The following is an 18,178-nucleotide window of genomic DNA, read 5'->3' on the forward strand; positions in this document are numbered from 1 at the left end:
TACTGTTTTACGGGCTTACTACCTGCATTTGAGACGATACACGTCATATGTATGCAGGAGCGCATATTAAATGGCTTTGTGGCCGTATTCAACATCAGTTTAATGAAAACTGCTAACAGTATATATATATATATATATATAAATATTCATATGAATGAGGTCTCGCCCACCTCATTCATATGTATATTTGATAGCCTATATATATATATATATATATATATATATATATATATATATATATATATCAAATATTCATATGAATGAGGTCTCGCCCACCTCATTCATATGTATATTTGATAGCCTATATATATATATATATATATCAAATATTCATATGAATGAGGTCTCGCCCACCTCATTCATATGAATATTTGATAGCCTATATATATAGAGTATATATATCAAATATTCATATGAATGAGGTCTCGCCCACCTCATTCATATGTATATTTGATAGCCTATATATATATATATATATATATATATATATATATATATATATATCAAATATTCATATGAATGAGGTCTCGCCCACCTCATTCATATGAATATTTGATAGCCTATATATATATATATATATATATATATATATATAGTATATATATCAAATATTCATATGAATGAGGTCTCGCCCACCTCATTCATATGAATATATATATATATATATATATATATATATATATATATATATATATACTGTTAGCAGTTTTCATTAAACTGATGTTGAATACGGCCACAAAGTCATTTAATATGCCCTCTTGCATACATATGACGTGTATCGTCTCAAATGCAGGTTAGTAAGCCCGTAAAACAGTACTACGAGAGGGGTTCGGCCGGCGCCGTGGATCGTGTCCCGACATGGCTCAGTTGGTAAAGAGCGCTCAGCGCGCAGAGCTGAGAGGTCCTGGGTTCGATTCCCGGTGCCGGTACGAATTTTTCTCGTATTTATCAGTAATAAAAAAATAAATTTTAAGATAAAACTAAAATAAGAATACAGGGATTTAACATGGATTTAGTAATTTCTAAATACATTTATTAATTTTAAGGACGAAAGACTTAATTGTAATTAGTACTTCAGACTCCTGTGTAGAAATTAATTCCTCTGTCTCCTTCTGTTTTGAAAAGCAATGAAATTCTTTTAGCCTTTCGTCACTTCTAATTAACCCTAGCAATACCTTGTGCCCACCTCTCCTGGAATTTATATTTTAAATATGTATTTGGTATTTAAAAAATATCAAAATATTATTTATTGTATTTTCAATTATGAATCCTTGTATCTTATTGTGTTATTGTTCAATCGTTTTCACTGATAATTTCATTAAAATATGAAAATATGTCAAGGTGAACAAAAAATATCCGCAAATTAAAATACGAAAATATGTCAAAGCGAACAAAAATTATCCGATCTTTATTGAAGTAATTGTTCGAAAATATAAAATGGCATTTCAATTTTTCTCTTTTATTATAGTACATACTATTTACTGATTACAAATGTTTAAAATTTTTTTTTCAAAATTAAACATTTTTGTAGTAAAACTATAGCCTGTTTAATAGTTGAGGACAGGTGTGAAGAAAGTGATGCGTAACATTTTCCAGACTCTTATGTTGAAGTAATTGTTCAAAAATATATAACGAAATTTCAATTTTTCTCTTTTATTATAGTACATACTGTTTGTTGGTTACAAATGTTAAAATATTGTTCAAAATTAAACATTTTCGTAGTGGTCACAAAATACCTCCCCCCGTGGTACTGCGTGTTATTTAAAATAACTTAGTATTGCTAGGGTTAAAATACTTTTCCTACATAATCATACCTTCTAACTTTATTTCAATTACTGGAACCGAGGTTATAGCGTTTTTCTCAATTTAAAATACTTTAACAAAAGAAAAACATAGCCCAATAAGAGTTCTTTCAGTGAAGGAAGGAAACAATGTCCAGAATTGTCTGCGAGTATTTTTTAATGCAACTAGTTTAAATTACGAAGGTTAAGTTCAGGAGGTGGACACTAAAGCTGGGATTGTGATGCACTTAACGTAATGAAATGTAATGTTACGTGACTATATACAGAGGTGTGAAAATTATTAGAATAATATTAATTTTTAATAGTTCCTTCACAAATATTAATTGAATTGATGAATATTGGTATATGTTACTATACTGATGTAGGATATATTTACTACAAACAATGCCGGAAAGCATTGTTCTACATTGGTATTTTTCTTATTTTACAATTGTTATGGGAATTCAGAAATTATTATATTATGTTGGCGGAATTGGAAACATAAAACATTATGTGCACAAAACAGATGTATACGTTATTTGAACCTTCACAACAATCTAAACGCGAAGAACAATTTGTTTAAAGCATTTCTTAATTAATTTTTTATGTTTCCAATTCCGCCAACATTATATAATAATTTCTGAATTCCCAATAACAATTGTAAAATAAGAAAAATACCAATGTACAACAATGCTTTCCGGCATTTTTAGTAGTAAATATATCCTACGTCAGTACAGTAATATTATATACCAATATTCATCAATTCAATGAATATTTGTTAAGGAACTATTAAAAAACCTTTAAAATTAATATTATTCTAATAATTTTCACACCTCTGTATTGTAACACATGATATTGAATGGAGTTGTTTACGATTGTCTTTGTCAAGTTTTCCTTTCCTGTCACGTTAAGTATCAGTGTAGGCAAGACGATTTTTTTGAATTTGTTTTCTTCTTCTGTCGATACTTCGCGGAAACAAACGAAAAGTTTAAAATATTTATGGACATAAACTATTAACTAAGAATAACAGTGAATCCTATCAGTATTAACTTAAAAACCATCGTATTTAACATTTAATAGTTTACAAACTAAGTATCTCACTGTGAAAAATCTAACCTTTCAATATTCATCCTCCTGTAAATCAAAAAGAAATCCGCATTACAGAGGCGAGACTTCCGAACAAAGTTATTGCTATCTCTATACTGAATTCGTCGCTTAAAATATTTCTTTTTGCAAATAATCATAAAAAGGTTTTCTTTTAATTTTTAGAAAAAATACATCCAGAAGGCAGAAATAGCTTATGTAGTCTGTTTATTTCTGTCACACATGTTTGTAATAAGTGAGATTAGCAGAACCACCAATCATAGTTAGCTGAATAACGTTACGTTAATTTCATTTAACGCACACTGATACTTGACATTACTGTATTTCCTTCCGACAAAACTGGTTACGTTGGTTTTCATTAAGTATGTCTTAATTTCACTTGAAGATAAACTTTAAATGATGATCATTTTTTTAAATGCTATTTTGAAGTTCGGCAGTTTTTATAAAAGACGCCTCAATTTCTATAAGAACATTTTAAAGAAAGGCTTTGCAATTAATCAAATCACGAATTGAATAGACTCTATAGCTGAAAACTTTGTTTAAATCAAACTATAAATAAAACTATTCACCATTCCATGAATCATACAAGAAGCACGAAGCTATAACTAACCACCTTCGTAATTCAAGCGTGCAATGAAGATAGGCTAAACGGTTTTACGTTTCATTTTTTTTTCCATAAAATATATATGAAAGAATGTTATAAATTATACATACCAATTGTATTTAAAGACCCAGAGTTGACACTCTAAATATACAAACCGTAGGAAATTTTGTAATAAAATTGTACTGCAAGCTTCCATCTCACAGATATGAAACCACTCCCATCACAAATAGAGAATTGATTGATGTGTCATGGAATTATTGATGTTCTCCATCCAGGGCTTCCAAATATTTGTCTTCAATGAACAATGGCACCAAGCGATGTCTAGGAACATAAGTTATAAAAAAACAGATCAGGAAATTTAGCAGATGTGTTAACAAATATACAGAATTTCAAATACAATTACATGCTTAAACCAAAGGCCGAATAATTATCTCATAATTATAACAAATATGAAACCTAAATTATATATAATTTGTCTCTTTATTAGTTTATTAAGAAAATGTATGATTTTGTACATTGATTAATATGAAATAAGACACGACAATTCAAAATTCCTTGAAGACAATGAATACTCACTTCAATTTTTAAAATTACAACAGTATTTTCTTCTCTTCATTTACTAGGTGAAGTTATATTCGTATTTATAATTGAAGGTCTGAACTGACGAACATCCTAAGTCCTTTGAAGTAATTTTCTTTTCAGAACAACAAAGAAGCTATATAGGCTTACAAAATAATAGTTTTAAAATAAATATTTGTATGATTCAAAAACACAACCTTAGAGTGGGACTTGAGATATCATATTTTACAGGATGGTAGTCTATGCAAAACACAACATGTCAAGTAAAAAGTAAAATTCCGTAAATTTTTGACTTGGGATGTTTGTCAATTCAGACATTCAATTTAAAGATAGGGAAAATTTTGAAAATAATATTGAAACAAAATAGTATCATGTTCATGATTATTATAAACATGTTCCTGTTTATATAAATAACATAATAGCAGTGAAATATTACATCAGCATGAGGCAAATAACAATAGTTATATCATACAGAAGTATTTTATTGCATTGAATTTACAGTTAATCCTTACCTTATTGGTAATAGGAGTAGTATGACGAATGGGAATATCATCTTGAGGTACGACACTGGTGCGAATCCGAACACACACATCACCAGAAGTTGAAATGTTTGGAATGCTGTAAATGTATGTATTTTCCTCTGTGGGACTCTGCGGATGTAATGGTTTGGTGGATATGCAGCCTAATCAGAAAGAAAATGTATATTTAAATCAAGTTTTTGTTTGTGCATAGTAGGAGTCTACATTTCTTTCCTATTTGGACATATATTCAGTTGAGTGAAGAAAACTCAATAAGTGAAAGAGAGACTACTTAAGAAATGAAAAACCACATTTAAAGACATGTGACTTCCTCTCTCGCTATGCCTTATATAGGGTGATTCACGAGGAGTTACTGCCACTTACGGACGAAGATATTTTGAGCAAAAAATGTCATATAAACGTGAGCCCTATTCTCAATATTTTCAGAGTTACATTAATTTGAAATTGTTTGTAAAATACCCTTTTTATTTAGTTTTAAGGGTCAAAGAATATTACAAATAGAGAATAAACTATTGAGAAGTATCACTTTTTAATTGGCTAAAAATGTGTTGTCAATTTCTTAGTTGCTTTGTATAGATTTTTTTTTCAATTGTTACCTAAAAATTACATTATTCTTACGAACTTATCACAATTGTTACAAATCACACGACTTCTAGCAACTTGATTCTTCACAGTTCACTTTTGCATCCTAATGTACGGTCTTTAAGGGCCGTAATCATAGACATTTTTAGTGCGGGTTTTCGGTGGATTATCAGCGTTTTTCGTATTCATAAACCAGTGTTAGCGATAGGATAGGATATGATTTGAATTCTGTACTAGTAACCAGTGGATAGCCGGGGCTAGCTTAGTACGCTCGTAGCGCGTGCTGCGAAATGTCTATGAATAGCACCCAAAGAGTTTACAAGAGTGGCGTGATTTGTGACAATTATTGTGGTAAGTACGTAAGAAAATGTAATGTTGTAGTTAAAAATCGAAAAAAAAAAAAATCTGTTCGAAGCAACTATGGAATTCACAACACATTTTTAGTTTCGAAACACCAGCCAGTTAAAGATATGATACTTATGAATAACTTAGTTCATTCTCTATCTGTAATATTATTTTAACCTTAAATCTAAAGAAAAAACGGTATTTTACAACAATTTCAAATTAGTGTAACTCTGAAAATATTGAGAATAGGATCCAGGTTTGTACGTATGACTTTTTTGCTCAAAATGAATTCGGAAATATGCTCCGTAAGTGGTGGTAACTCCTCGTGAATCACCCTGCATTATGAATTATAGAGAACATTCAGCCTTGCAGAAAATGAGCACGGGGGGGGGGTTATTTCGCATGGGGTTAGAGCGCTGGACGATCTTCCTTATGTCAAGATTATGAAAGCGCGAAAGCTTTACCTCCATGCTAAATGCCCCTTTGCAGTACAGAAAATATCGTTAGCATGAATTTACCTTGATCCAATCGCAATATATGAGGCTGCAGGCAATACATTATAAATAACTATCCTTTACTATGTCATAATTCAGAATTATGCTAGCATCATAAGTAGGTATATATCGATTATTTAAGTAAATTATTTTCGATTTGCCGATCAAACTTATTTTTAAATCGAACTGTTAAGAAAGCTTATTTGAACATGTCTAACAAATTTTAAAACATGAAATTGTAAGAAAATAATGACATGTCATCAGATACACGCAAATTTTCCGCTGAACTCTTTATCTAGAGCAGGCCTGCACAAGGTTTGCGCTCTCCGAGCCGGCTCACAGCTCATGAGCGGAATGCAGATATTAGCTGCGCTCTGTATAAGGGTGGACTGGAAGAAGGGGTGGTCTCGTACAAAATATACACAAAAGGAAGTACTATTACGAGTGCTTATGAAATGAATTCCCTTTCAGTGTTTGCAAAACTATCTTGGACTATTATTAATTAATAAAGAAATATTTATTTTACAGAAATAATAGAAATTCTATAGCTACGTAAATGTACAATATCATTTTGTTATATTTTTATTACATCAAAACGAGGTTTTATGCTGTTGGCAGCTGAAAGGAACAGTAGCCTACTGATCATAATGAAACATCAGTTACAGATATTCGATGTCTGCCTTTATTAAAGTTGATTATAGAAAACAGTTGCTCACAAATATAAATGTTGAGCCAAACATAGCAATCATTTTCACAGCCAGCTGTGTAGTCGTGGATATTATTGCTAATGTTTAGTCTTGTAAAACTCAACCAGGCTAGTAGTATTATTCAAACGATCTTTAGCCCTTAGGGCACATTGAAGATCAATAAGCTCGAGCTGTAAATCGTTAAATGTTACGTTCAGTCTTTTAGATTCCTCCATAGCAGTAGGTAAGCAACGTGAAACAGTTACTGAGAATAGGCCTACACACTGCACTCCACTAGATAACTGAGTGGTCGTTTCCCTCTCCTCTACCTATAGCAAGTCTATGGGTACTATCCGTGTCCGTTACTCAGGAGAAGACGAGCGGAAAGAATGTGACCTTCTTGACTATCACTGTTGATTATTATAAACATCGCTCAGATAAGCATCCCAGTAGCCAGGTTATTACTCGTGCAACAAACATGAGTAACAATGCATATGGAAATTAAAGCTAAGTTGAACAGAAGGAGACCTAATGTTTCCGCTTACTGCAGTACAAATATTGCTCGTGTTGTCTTACGTTATCTGTTCACATTCCTTCCTCCTCAGTCCGCTCTCGTCTTCTCCTGAGTCACCGATAGTATGTCATTCTGACGTATCTTCCTCTCCGTTTCGGCGAGCGGTAAACACCGCTGCGCGCGCTCTTTGAGTGCTGTTTGTGCAGGCCTGATCTAGAGTACAAATTCATTTTTCTTACAAATACAGAATTAAAACGAATAGTTTACCTGTTCCATGAAGAGAAGTGTTATTCTCTCAAACATCTGATTGCCATTGAGAGCTGTAACTGCCATGTAGAGGAACAGACCGTCGAGTACAGGAGTTGGGATATAAGCCAGTGGGTAAGGAAGCAGAAAAATTGACAATCCTATCAGGATATGGGTGAAGAGCGCAGTCAATCTGGTCTCCCTTACTTTCACAATTCTGCAAAAAGAGCAGTTACAATATATACATCTTACATAGTTATTCCTATCCCAAGAGATATACGCTACAATGCATAAATAAATATATAAATACACACATAATTTACAGACATACACATGACATTACATTACAGTACGTATATTTTCTGGGAGGAGGAGGAGGAAGAGGAGGAATGTCTCAGCTACCAGAGTGATGTGAGGTCTCCCCTGGAAAGATATTCAATAATTTGACCTTGTGAAAGGAATTTTGGGGCATCTGAACAACATTATTATGAGATAATTATTTAAGAGTTTCAAGCACAAATTTTCATAAAAATGTGGCTCAAAAATAATTAACAAAAGTAAAATTGTGACATCTGAACACAAAAGAAAATAAATATATTTCTCCCAATATAACTGAAAGTAATGGTTCTGTAATAAAATGAAAATAATAAAAATTTATAAATTTTAAAACTGAAATCTATGCATGTAAAAAGTGAAAAAAAGTAGGTCTGTCAGAGTTTCAATTTTAATTGAAAACATCAAAATAAAGTAAAATGAAATGCGATTTTTTTTGTGGAAACAGCTCTAATACGAATATTTGTCAGAAAAAAAAACAATTTTACATATTTTTATGGAGGAGTGGCCCGAAGGCTTGCACTGCAGCCCGAGGCTTATTGTGCTTACCTCTCCTGTCCTAAAATAATATTTTCCGCCCAACAGTCGCGCTCTTGTGCAAATACAGCACGCTTCACCGAGAACTTAACCTTGCCTATGATAATGATGTTAATGATATGCGAATTAATGATCACAAAATGAGTCCGAGGTCAAACGCCGACAGTTACTTGCAATTCTGCTTCAATTGACTCAGGACAAACTTCGATAAAACCCAACCAGAATTTGAACCTGGACCCGCTCGTTTCACGGTCAGATATGCCAATTGTTGTTCCACAGCACTAGACTATATTTATCTTGCTTTTAGAAAAAAAAATTCTACAGCTCTTTCTTTCAAGTCCAGCCTTTTTATCTCTTTTAAAAAGTAACTGGTAAGAAAATGATTATTGGATGTTCTTAATAGTCATTTAGGCTACAGGCAATTCTAACATATACAATTTAAATTTTTACATCAATAAATCAACTTAAAGTATTTTTTAGAGCCAGGGAGGTTCTACCCAATGGGAGGCCATAAATACAAACATAACATTACAATACATACATACCAGGGCAAGTCTAAAAGAATGAAACAAATTTACCATTTATTATGAATAAACTATTAGAGATAGGAGAACGTATAAGGCATCAATGAACATCACAACTTTCCAAGTTTTATTCGTACTTAGTGCTCGCTATGTTGCCGCGCTAGTGTAACAATGGCGATTGATCGGGGAGAAGGCGTTCTGTGTGCTGGAGTTAGCGAAGACAGATTCCATCACAGCGGTACAATGACATTTCCGCACATGTTTTGTTAAAGATCCACCCTCTCGATAACACATCTGCCGTTAGTACCATTAGTTTGAAGAGACTGGTTCTGTGTGTAAAATGAAGAGCACAGAGCCACCGTATTACCTCAATGAACATCTGCCTTACTGTTGGATTGGCCGTTCTACTACCAATGACCTGGCATGTCGCAATTGGCCACCCAGGTCACTTGGTGTTACCCCTGTGTTTTTTTCTGTGAGGGTTTGTGAAGGACGCTGTGTACGTGCCTCCCCTGCCACAAGATATGCCAGAGTTACGACAGCGTTATGGACATGCTGCCTCGTGTATGGCAAGAACCTCATTTACGCCTAGACACGCGGTTCCCACATTGAATGTTTGTGAATCTTTGTAATGTAGGCCTAAGTAAAACTTTGAGAATTTTACTGTATATTGATGCCTTTTACGTTCTTCTATCTTTAATAGTTTATTAATAATAAATACGTTAATTTGTTTTATGATTTTAGACTTGCCCTGTATATTACATTTTACCGTTACAATACATGCATGCATACATTACGCGCACACGCACTCACACACATATACACCGTAAAATCAAACCATTTTTTAATATGTTACAGTATATTGTAAATATTGCTATCAAATTGTATAACATGACATAGAAAGCATGTAATATTACTGACTACAACAAAGCATGCTGTTGTTAATAAAAAAGAACACATGCACACGCACACACATCACTTATAACAGAGGGCTCTTTTTAGGTCCCATCAAAATTACTCATCACTAATTTGAAGGTCTGTAGATAAATTATGTTTTCTTTTATACTTTATTTGTTCCTTGTTCGTGAAAGTCCTCTACAGTTTCACGAGGCGTCACTAGAGAGCGTTGTAATACCACTCTTCTAACACTTTAACATGCGATCTTCGGAAAGCTGGATAAACGCTAGAGAGAAGTATACTGTTGGAAGTATAATATAATCGTTTCTTAAACTGTTACTTAACACTGTTTCATCAATTTCGAGGTTAACTGAACCGGAATATTGAGAAACCCCAGGGTGCTATTCATAGACATTCGCTAGCCCGCGCTATGAGCGTGCTAAACTAGCCCCGGCTATCGACTGGTTACTTGTACAGGATTCATATCATATCATATCATATCATATCATATCATATCATATCATATCATATCATATCATATCATATCATATCATATCATATCATATCATATCATATCATATCATATCATATCATATCATATATCGTATCTCATATCATATCATATCATATATCATATCATATCATATCATACCATATCATATCATATCGCTAACACTGGTTTATGAATACGAAAAACTTTAGTTCGCTGATCATCCACCGGAAGCCCGCGCTAAGAATGTCTATGAATACGTCTCCACATGTCTAGAAAACTAAACTTTTCAGGTGATACAAAAAACATCTCAGGTCCTAGATTTGTGCTCAAATTATTTTTTTCTTAACACTTTAGCTAAAATGAATGTTGATGGGAATATGTGGGGTTTCTGTTCATAATATCATGAGTCTACATGTTTAGAATACGAAATCATATATAACTCAAGTTTGTGAAAATAAATGGACATGTGGGCATTCTCAATATTGTGATTCAACTAGTATCAGTAGAATTGAACATGTGAATACCTGGCATTTGTCTTGCAGTTGGGGATACACCCCAGCATGTAATCAGCCCACGTGGGATTCGAACTCACGTCCAAGCACAACCTCGGATCACGATTCCAAGTCATTAACACTTGAGCTACTCCATTCCAGATGAATAAGATAGTAGATGATGATTTTTAAAAGAATTTGGCTTCAAGCAATTAGTATCAGCTCATACTACTACTTTCGCAGGTATTGTAATATCTGTTTTATTTGTACCAATACTATACTCTCTAGCATGGAGACCATCTCCGATTGTGTGGTCAGCACGATGCAGGATCGCTGCAGAGACGTCGTAGGACAAATACAATACAAGGGAGAAACACCCAATGCCGTGGAATGAAGATAAGTTTCTGCCTAAGTCTGAAATCGATCCGTGGACCGCTTGGTTAGGAAGCGTACGCGCCATATCCAATGAGCCATATTGGCGGATATCATTCATACTGTAATAATATGTTGAATTTATAAGTCACCCACTGATAGCGGACAATTTTATTGAACTTCAGATTTCTGGTTGTTACAATCATGTGCTGTTTGTGATCAATGAATGTTAGCAATGTTATGTTTTATTTAACGACGCTCGCAACTGCAGAGGTTATATCAGCGTCGCCGGATGTGCCGGAATTTTGTCCCGCAGGATGATCAATGGAGGGTAAGGATTTTCTACTGAATTATTCTCCTTACACAAGAGCTCACGAAACTGTCATACGAAAGTAATTTTATAGAAAAAATAAAAATAATATTACAGTCACTTTAAAATCTCTCGGTTTTCTGGAAGATGATACATTGTTCCTTTTCATATGCTACACACATTACACAACAATCTTGTTTTCTTTTTAATCATGTTGTCAATGATATTTTAGTTTGTCTTTTATGTTCGACTTTAATTCAAAATATCTGCATAGACTCATTCAGGGTAATTTTTCCGAATTCAGTATTCCGAATGTACATTTTCCCCAAATGCAAAAATCCGAAACCAAATTTCCGAATACAGATTTCCGAATTCTGCTTTACGAATGTAATTATTCCGAAACCAAATTTTCGAATAGTTGGTTGGTTAGTTATTGGGATTTTTGTCATCCGATGTTTGTAGTTCTCCTGTAAGTATGCCGGTTCTCCTATTATGTATGTCGGTTTTAAAGAATAAACATTTTTGATTGTTACAAATGGAAATTTTGCTATGAAACGCATGTGTAACAATATACGCACACGTCCGAAGTTTCTGATTTAGGCGCACCATCATGGATATACGAACCTTGATAGTGCAGTTAAGAGGAGGAAAGAAATTGTTATTAGATGGGTTTTGCTATTATAAGAACAAATCTACTCCGCCGAATAAAATTTATTGGAATTGTATAAAGGTCCGCACTGAGGACTGTACTGCTCGGCCAATTACCTCTGGTCCAAAGGATAGCATTCTGATATTAAATGGTGTAGCCGAGTCACCACATACACATGCATCTAACAGAGAGGCAGTAGAGGTGAAACGAGTGAGGCAGACTTTGAAGCTTAAAGCTCTAAAAAAATGGAATTCGGAACTGAAAATAATAGCATTCGAAAAAATTGACTTCGGAATTCGTATTCGGAAAAATGGAATTCGGAACTTTGGCACTCGGAAGAACGTTTTCGGAAAAATGGGCCCCTTCCGTTCAGACAAACATTTTTTATGTACCAGAGCAACCGGAATAAGAAGTAAACTTTTGTTTTCTAGATTATGCATAAAAGCATTTTCTCATAATCTCAAGAAATTATATATTTGACTTTATTTTATTATTTAAGTGAAGTTACTTGCAAGCTAACGTTTAAAAAGTCCACTGATATTTATGAAAATCGGTGTCTAAAAGTGTGTCAGAAGTAATAGACATGGCCGCCGATTGGACCGATTTATCCTAGTCGGGCCCTGCACCCAAGGGAACCTCACACTAGGTTAATCCACTAGGATAACTGTCTACGCTACTCGAGCTATTTCTACGTTATCCAATTTGTTTATATTTGTCGTATGTATTCCCGTGGCGTATATCATCTTATAAATGGATTTGTTGAATTTATTTTATGTAGGCCTACCGGTAATTTAATAGGTGCCCATTTCTATGTTGTTTTATTCTGTTTCTTTTTGTGTTCTATGTAGTACATATAATATGTTTCAAACCTGGTTGAGTGGAAGAGAAGGCCTTAATTAAAGTGTATCTACAAGGTTCAACTTTTCTTTCAACTTTACGCATTCAGGCAATGCAAGCAAGAGTGAATGAAACGCGTTCAATTAAGCATGTCTTTTTCCACTAAATATGAGCGGACATGTAGCAATTGAAAACTACTCATCGCCGGTGGGTATCTTGTGCGTTATTTCGTTCAACAGTAGCATTTAACGATAACTACACCGTATTAGGACAGTATAGTATATACAGTCACGGAGCTTGAGTTGTTGAGGGTACTAGGAACAATTACCACTCGGTAATGAGTTTTGGAATAATATTCTGGGGGAAATTCCACAGATAGTAACAGTATAAAAGGAGTGCGTTATAGGGCAGTAAAATTTTTTAATAGCCTCCCTATCGATATAAAAAATGAAACTCAAAACATAAAATTATTTAGGGCCAAATTAAAGAAGTACCTAATTTCTCACGCCTTCTATTCTGTAGGTGAATTCATGACATTCAATAACACTTCATGAAATTGATACTAAAACTTTGTGTTGCACTAGTAGACTATATTGTGAATCTCGTCTGTATATATTTCATCTAAACTGTGACTATAAATTAAGATTTTATAATAGTATTAAGTTTTTTGACTTGTTCCATATTCTAGCTCTAAGCAATGTATGAATACCATGGAATGTTAATGAATACAATACAATAAAAAAAAACAATAGACTGTGTCAGTACTATTTTGCATTATCTGTGATGAGGCGATAGTAGCGATCCTAGTGGTTAGCAACTGTCTATGGATGCATATTCCCTACTTATTGAGCTTCGTGACTGTATATACTAGACTGTGGTATTAGTGAGAAGCTGATTGTTCTAGGTGACCGTGAATAAACTGAAAATTGTTTTGTTTGATGATATTGGACCTTTTAATCTGGAAATGGCGGCAAGTACGATTAGTTTTATTGAAGATTATCGCAAAATACGAGTGCCTACAGTATGGTATGTTCAACCACATTTTTGAGAATCAAGCAGGCTTAAGTATTGTATTGAAATTTAATATTTATGAATTAATATAAGGATAGACGTGAAATAACCCAGTAGAATTTTAGAGCGAATAACTCATGTTGTATGTAACAAAATGGTGTTATACCATATTGGTGCAAAGTTAATGGTTTTCTCAGATAAAATGTTTTTTTGTAATGTTTAATACCCGCTTATTCGGCAACTATTGCGAGTAGTATTGTGATTTTTGTCCATATCGATAGAAAATATAATAAACAATAATTTATTCCTCTGGCTTATTTCAATAGTGTGGGTAGTTTTCGTGTAAATTTAATTTAAAAATCACTAATTTCAAGCCACTGAACAATGCGAGCAGATGGCAACGTCGTAGCGAGAGAGGGAGACTCGAGTACAGAGAAAGGCCTGAGTTCGTTGACCTCTTACATCTTCATTACGAGAAGAAAAACGACTATGTTAGCGGCGATGTTGCTAGACTGCTGAAACTTCCAACATAATTTTCTAATTAACCGTGCTTTTAATCTCGAAACGTAATACAGGTTTTCTATTCCTTTAAGTGTAACCTATCGTCCCTTAATCTGCATGGTTATTTCACTTACACTCTCTATACTACGTAGTGAAAATAACGTTCAACACGGCGCACCATGTAGACACAAAATTTGCATGCATCTTAATTGAAAGCGCGCTTTCAACTTGATTCTACCCAGATTGCATGCGCACGTGCATGACAAATTGAACCGTGTAGATGCAACTTTATGGCCTTAAGGGGACACGCTACTGAGATTTCTAATCTCCACAATTTTGATTGTAAGTTTTTGAAATTTTAAAATCGAATAGATGTTGATGAGTTACATGTGCAAAATTATTTTCAAAATTTTATGTTGAAAAATGTACTCGGAAAAAAATATATACAAAAAGTGCTTATAATTTTAGTAAACAAATATCTGGGTCTCATATAAAGATAATTTGTTTCTTAAACTTTTAAAATGATGCTAAGACTACCTATAATGAAATGGTGCATGGGTTTGTTCCTAGTCAATACAGTTCATCAGTAAAAAAAAAAAATTAACTTTTAACATTGACCAAAATTGACGAAAACTCAGTAGCGTGTCCCCTTAAATCTGCCAGGCAAAATAAAGCAGCTGCTACTGCTGCTATAATCATGTCAAATACGCAAAATAATATACTTCAGCGTATACCTAACACCATATTAATTTAGTTTTACGGAGAACAGAAATGATTTTCAATTTAGGTACGTACATATACTGTACGTCATCAGTAGAGAGCGGAATTTAGGCAAAAAACCTATTTTTTTCCTTGATATATACAAGCTTGAGATTTAATATTTACATTTTTCATGGAAATATAGGTATAAATAAAGGGGTTTTATAGTGCGTAAAAATGCCTATTTCGACGTTAGTGCCCATTTTTAAGTTTTTTTTTTAAATTTTTGCATCATTTTTCGTAACTGTTTACTGTTTTTCTTAACATCCTGTACCGTTTACATTTCAAGACGGATAACAACTCCTTCCTAGCAGTGAACAAAACAATCGAGAAGTACCTCCGGGCCCAATCCTAAAATTCCAACTTTCAGTCGGCCTGGGTAGCGTAGTCGATATAGCGCTGGTCTTCTGTGCTCGAGGTTGCGGGTTCGATCCCGGCCCAGGTAAATGGTATTTCAGTGTGCTTAAATTCGACAGGCTCATGTCAGTAGATAGATTTACTGACATGTAAAAGAACTCCTGTGAGACATTATTATTATTATTATTATTATTATTATTATTATTATTATATCTTTCTCTGTCTGTCAGCAATTTAACACAAACTCGCTGAGTTGTACCCGAATAAGCATTCTCTTACATTCCATGACAGATAACAACCCCTTTCTTTTTTTACCATTTATAAGTACAGCAGTGAGCGACACAATAGCCACAATAGGTGCTAATCATCTACTGTGAAGCAAACTATGGAAATGTGATTGGTGAATGAAAAACACTAAAGGCTGGTTCACAATAAACCGGGAACGAAAACGACAACGAGAACGAGAACGGAAATAATGTTAAAATGAATGTATTTAAATGTGAGCATTCGCTATGGTTAATTGTGAATGCTATCATTTAAAAACATTTATTTTAACAATATTACCGTTCTCGTTCTCGTTGTAGTTTCCATTCCCTGTTAATTGTGAACCAGCCTTAACTTAAAGACAGAATGTCTTCATTTTGTATATGCATGTGTACCCTTGTAAAATGTGAAATGTGTGGGTTGCTTTTAATCCTAGAATTTTGCATTAAATATATGTTTAATCTTATTAGTGACATTATTTAACAAAAAAAAAACTAGTTTTTATTTTATAGAGCCTAAGTAAAGGGGTTTAAGAGCATATTTTAGGCGACTAGAATGCCACCTTTTACGGCCTAAAATTCCGCTCTCTAGTCATCAGAAAGTAGAATGCACGCGACTATTTTACTGCTAGCTTAATCATTCTTATACCCCTTATCCCAAGCGTAGTCAACACCATTTATTGTTGGTTACTCACGAGAAGACGAGCGAAAGCAATGTGACCTTTAGGATCGTGGCTGCTTATTATGTTACATTTCACTCAGATAAGAGACTCTGTAGCCATGTAATTAATCTTGCCTTACAATAAGTGTATGGAAATTAAAGAATACTAATTATTTTAATGAATTAGATATCATTAATTGCTTAGTCTAGTACGAATATTGTAAATTAATAATTATCACTTCCTAAGCACAAGAGCAATGACCGGCAACTGATGAAGTCTGCATATTTTTTAACTAATACTATCGTTACTGCGTCACATAATTTATAAACATTTATATCACTAACATATTTCCCCCTGCCGTTTCACCCAGCGTACAGTGTGCTATTTTTCCAATCTATGTGGACAAAAATCAAATTTCGACTTGTTTAGTTAGACATAGATGAATATGAAATTCATGTTCTTTAATATTTGGAGAACGTTGTGAGGAATAGCTTTTATTGTTTTATCAGCAACAAGCTATGTTAGAAGGGTATAAACAATGAGTTCTTTCTTACACTTCTCGCTCCTGTTCAGTCATAGACAGAGAGGCTTACTATGTGGATGAAAAAAGAGCCAATTATTTGTGATTTATTGTGTTGTGAGACATGGAATCTGTTCAGACAGGTATGTTCTTACTAATGTAACTTCAGTTTCAAGTTTGTAAAGTATTTTTTCCTCTTACAGAACGGTATAAATATTATAACTGAAAAAAAAATTAAAGTTCTCGAAACATAGTGTGAGTCCCGCGCCGTGGCGTCGTGGTCTAAGGCATCCTGCCTAGGACTCGCGTTACGGAATGCGCGCTGGTTCGAGTCCTCATGGGGAAAGAAATTTTCTCATGAAATTTCGGCCAGTGTATGGGACCGGTGCATCGTGATGCACTTGGGGAGCTACGATTGGTAGCAAAATCCGGTTGCGAAAGCCAGCTATAACGGCTGGGGGGATCATCGTGCTAACCACACGATACCTCCATTCTGGTTGGATGATCGTCCACCTCTGCTTCGGCATGTGGGCGTGAGGCCAGCAGCAGGCTGGTCGGTCTAGGCCCTTCATGGGCTGTAGAGCCACGGATTATTATTATTTTTAAACATAGTGTGAGTTTTAGTATAGCTGTCTGGTTACAACATTTTTTTTTTACCATTTAATACATCAATATTTAGAGTGTTGAATCCTCGTTTTAAAGAGTGCGCGTTCTTGTGCATTTATAACCAATTAATTTTTTTTTCAGTGGTGGGGCATACGGTAACACGGCGGAAACTGTTCAATGTTTGGATTAACAGCAGAAAAGAATCATGGAATAAGGAAGTTTCCGTGTTAAAATGTGCCATGTTTAAAAAAAAACTCTCGCTTCCAATGAACTCTATCTTTATCATAACATCGTCATTGTCTGCTTCACACCGGGAGTAGTGGAGGCACCTGCAGTGCTCTCACGAGTTGTCGTTCATGAGAAGTGGCGACATCGTATTACTTAGAAAACATAATGCTCGCGCGCACGTGCACACGCACACACACAGTGTCAATTATATACCTTTCTTGCACTCTTTGAAGATGAAATAGGTGGTTGTTCATTAAAAGGGAACATACTTCAAAATGGCACAAACTATATCCAAAATGAATAACAACACCGATTAACGTTATTGAATTACTTGTTCAGTAACGTTAATCAGTG

At 34.2% G+C, this 18,178-nt stretch overlaps 1 protein-coding gene across 1 annotated transcript in view; it reads right to left on the minus strand.

Annotated features, from left to right (window-relative positions):
• Nucleotides 1–2,531: 2,531 nt before the first annotated feature.
• The window catches only part of LOC138707725 (solute carrier family 4 member 11-like), a 412,766-nt gene continuing 397,119 nt past the window's right edge, over nt 2,532–18,178 (minus strand). Inside the window, exons 14-16 of the mRNA XM_069837591.1 lie at nt 7,496–7,691; nt 4,581–4,750; nt 2,532–3,810 (exon numbers count right to left, since the gene is read on the minus strand). Coding sequence (XP_069693692.1) covers nt 3,744–3,810; nt 4,581–4,750; nt 7,496–7,691 — 433 coding nt within the window. The 3' untranslated portion in view covers nt 2,532–3,743. The remainder of the gene's footprint in view (nt 3,811–4,580; nt 4,751–7,495; nt 7,692–18,178) is intronic.

This window comes from Periplaneta americana, chromosome 10 (assembly GCF_040183065.1).
Source record: "Periplaneta americana isolate PAMFEO1 chromosome 10, P.americana_PAMFEO1_priV1, whole genome shotgun sequence".
Classification (NCBI taxonomy): domain Eukaryota; kingdom Metazoa; phylum Arthropoda; class Insecta; order Blattodea; family Blattidae; genus Periplaneta; species Periplaneta americana.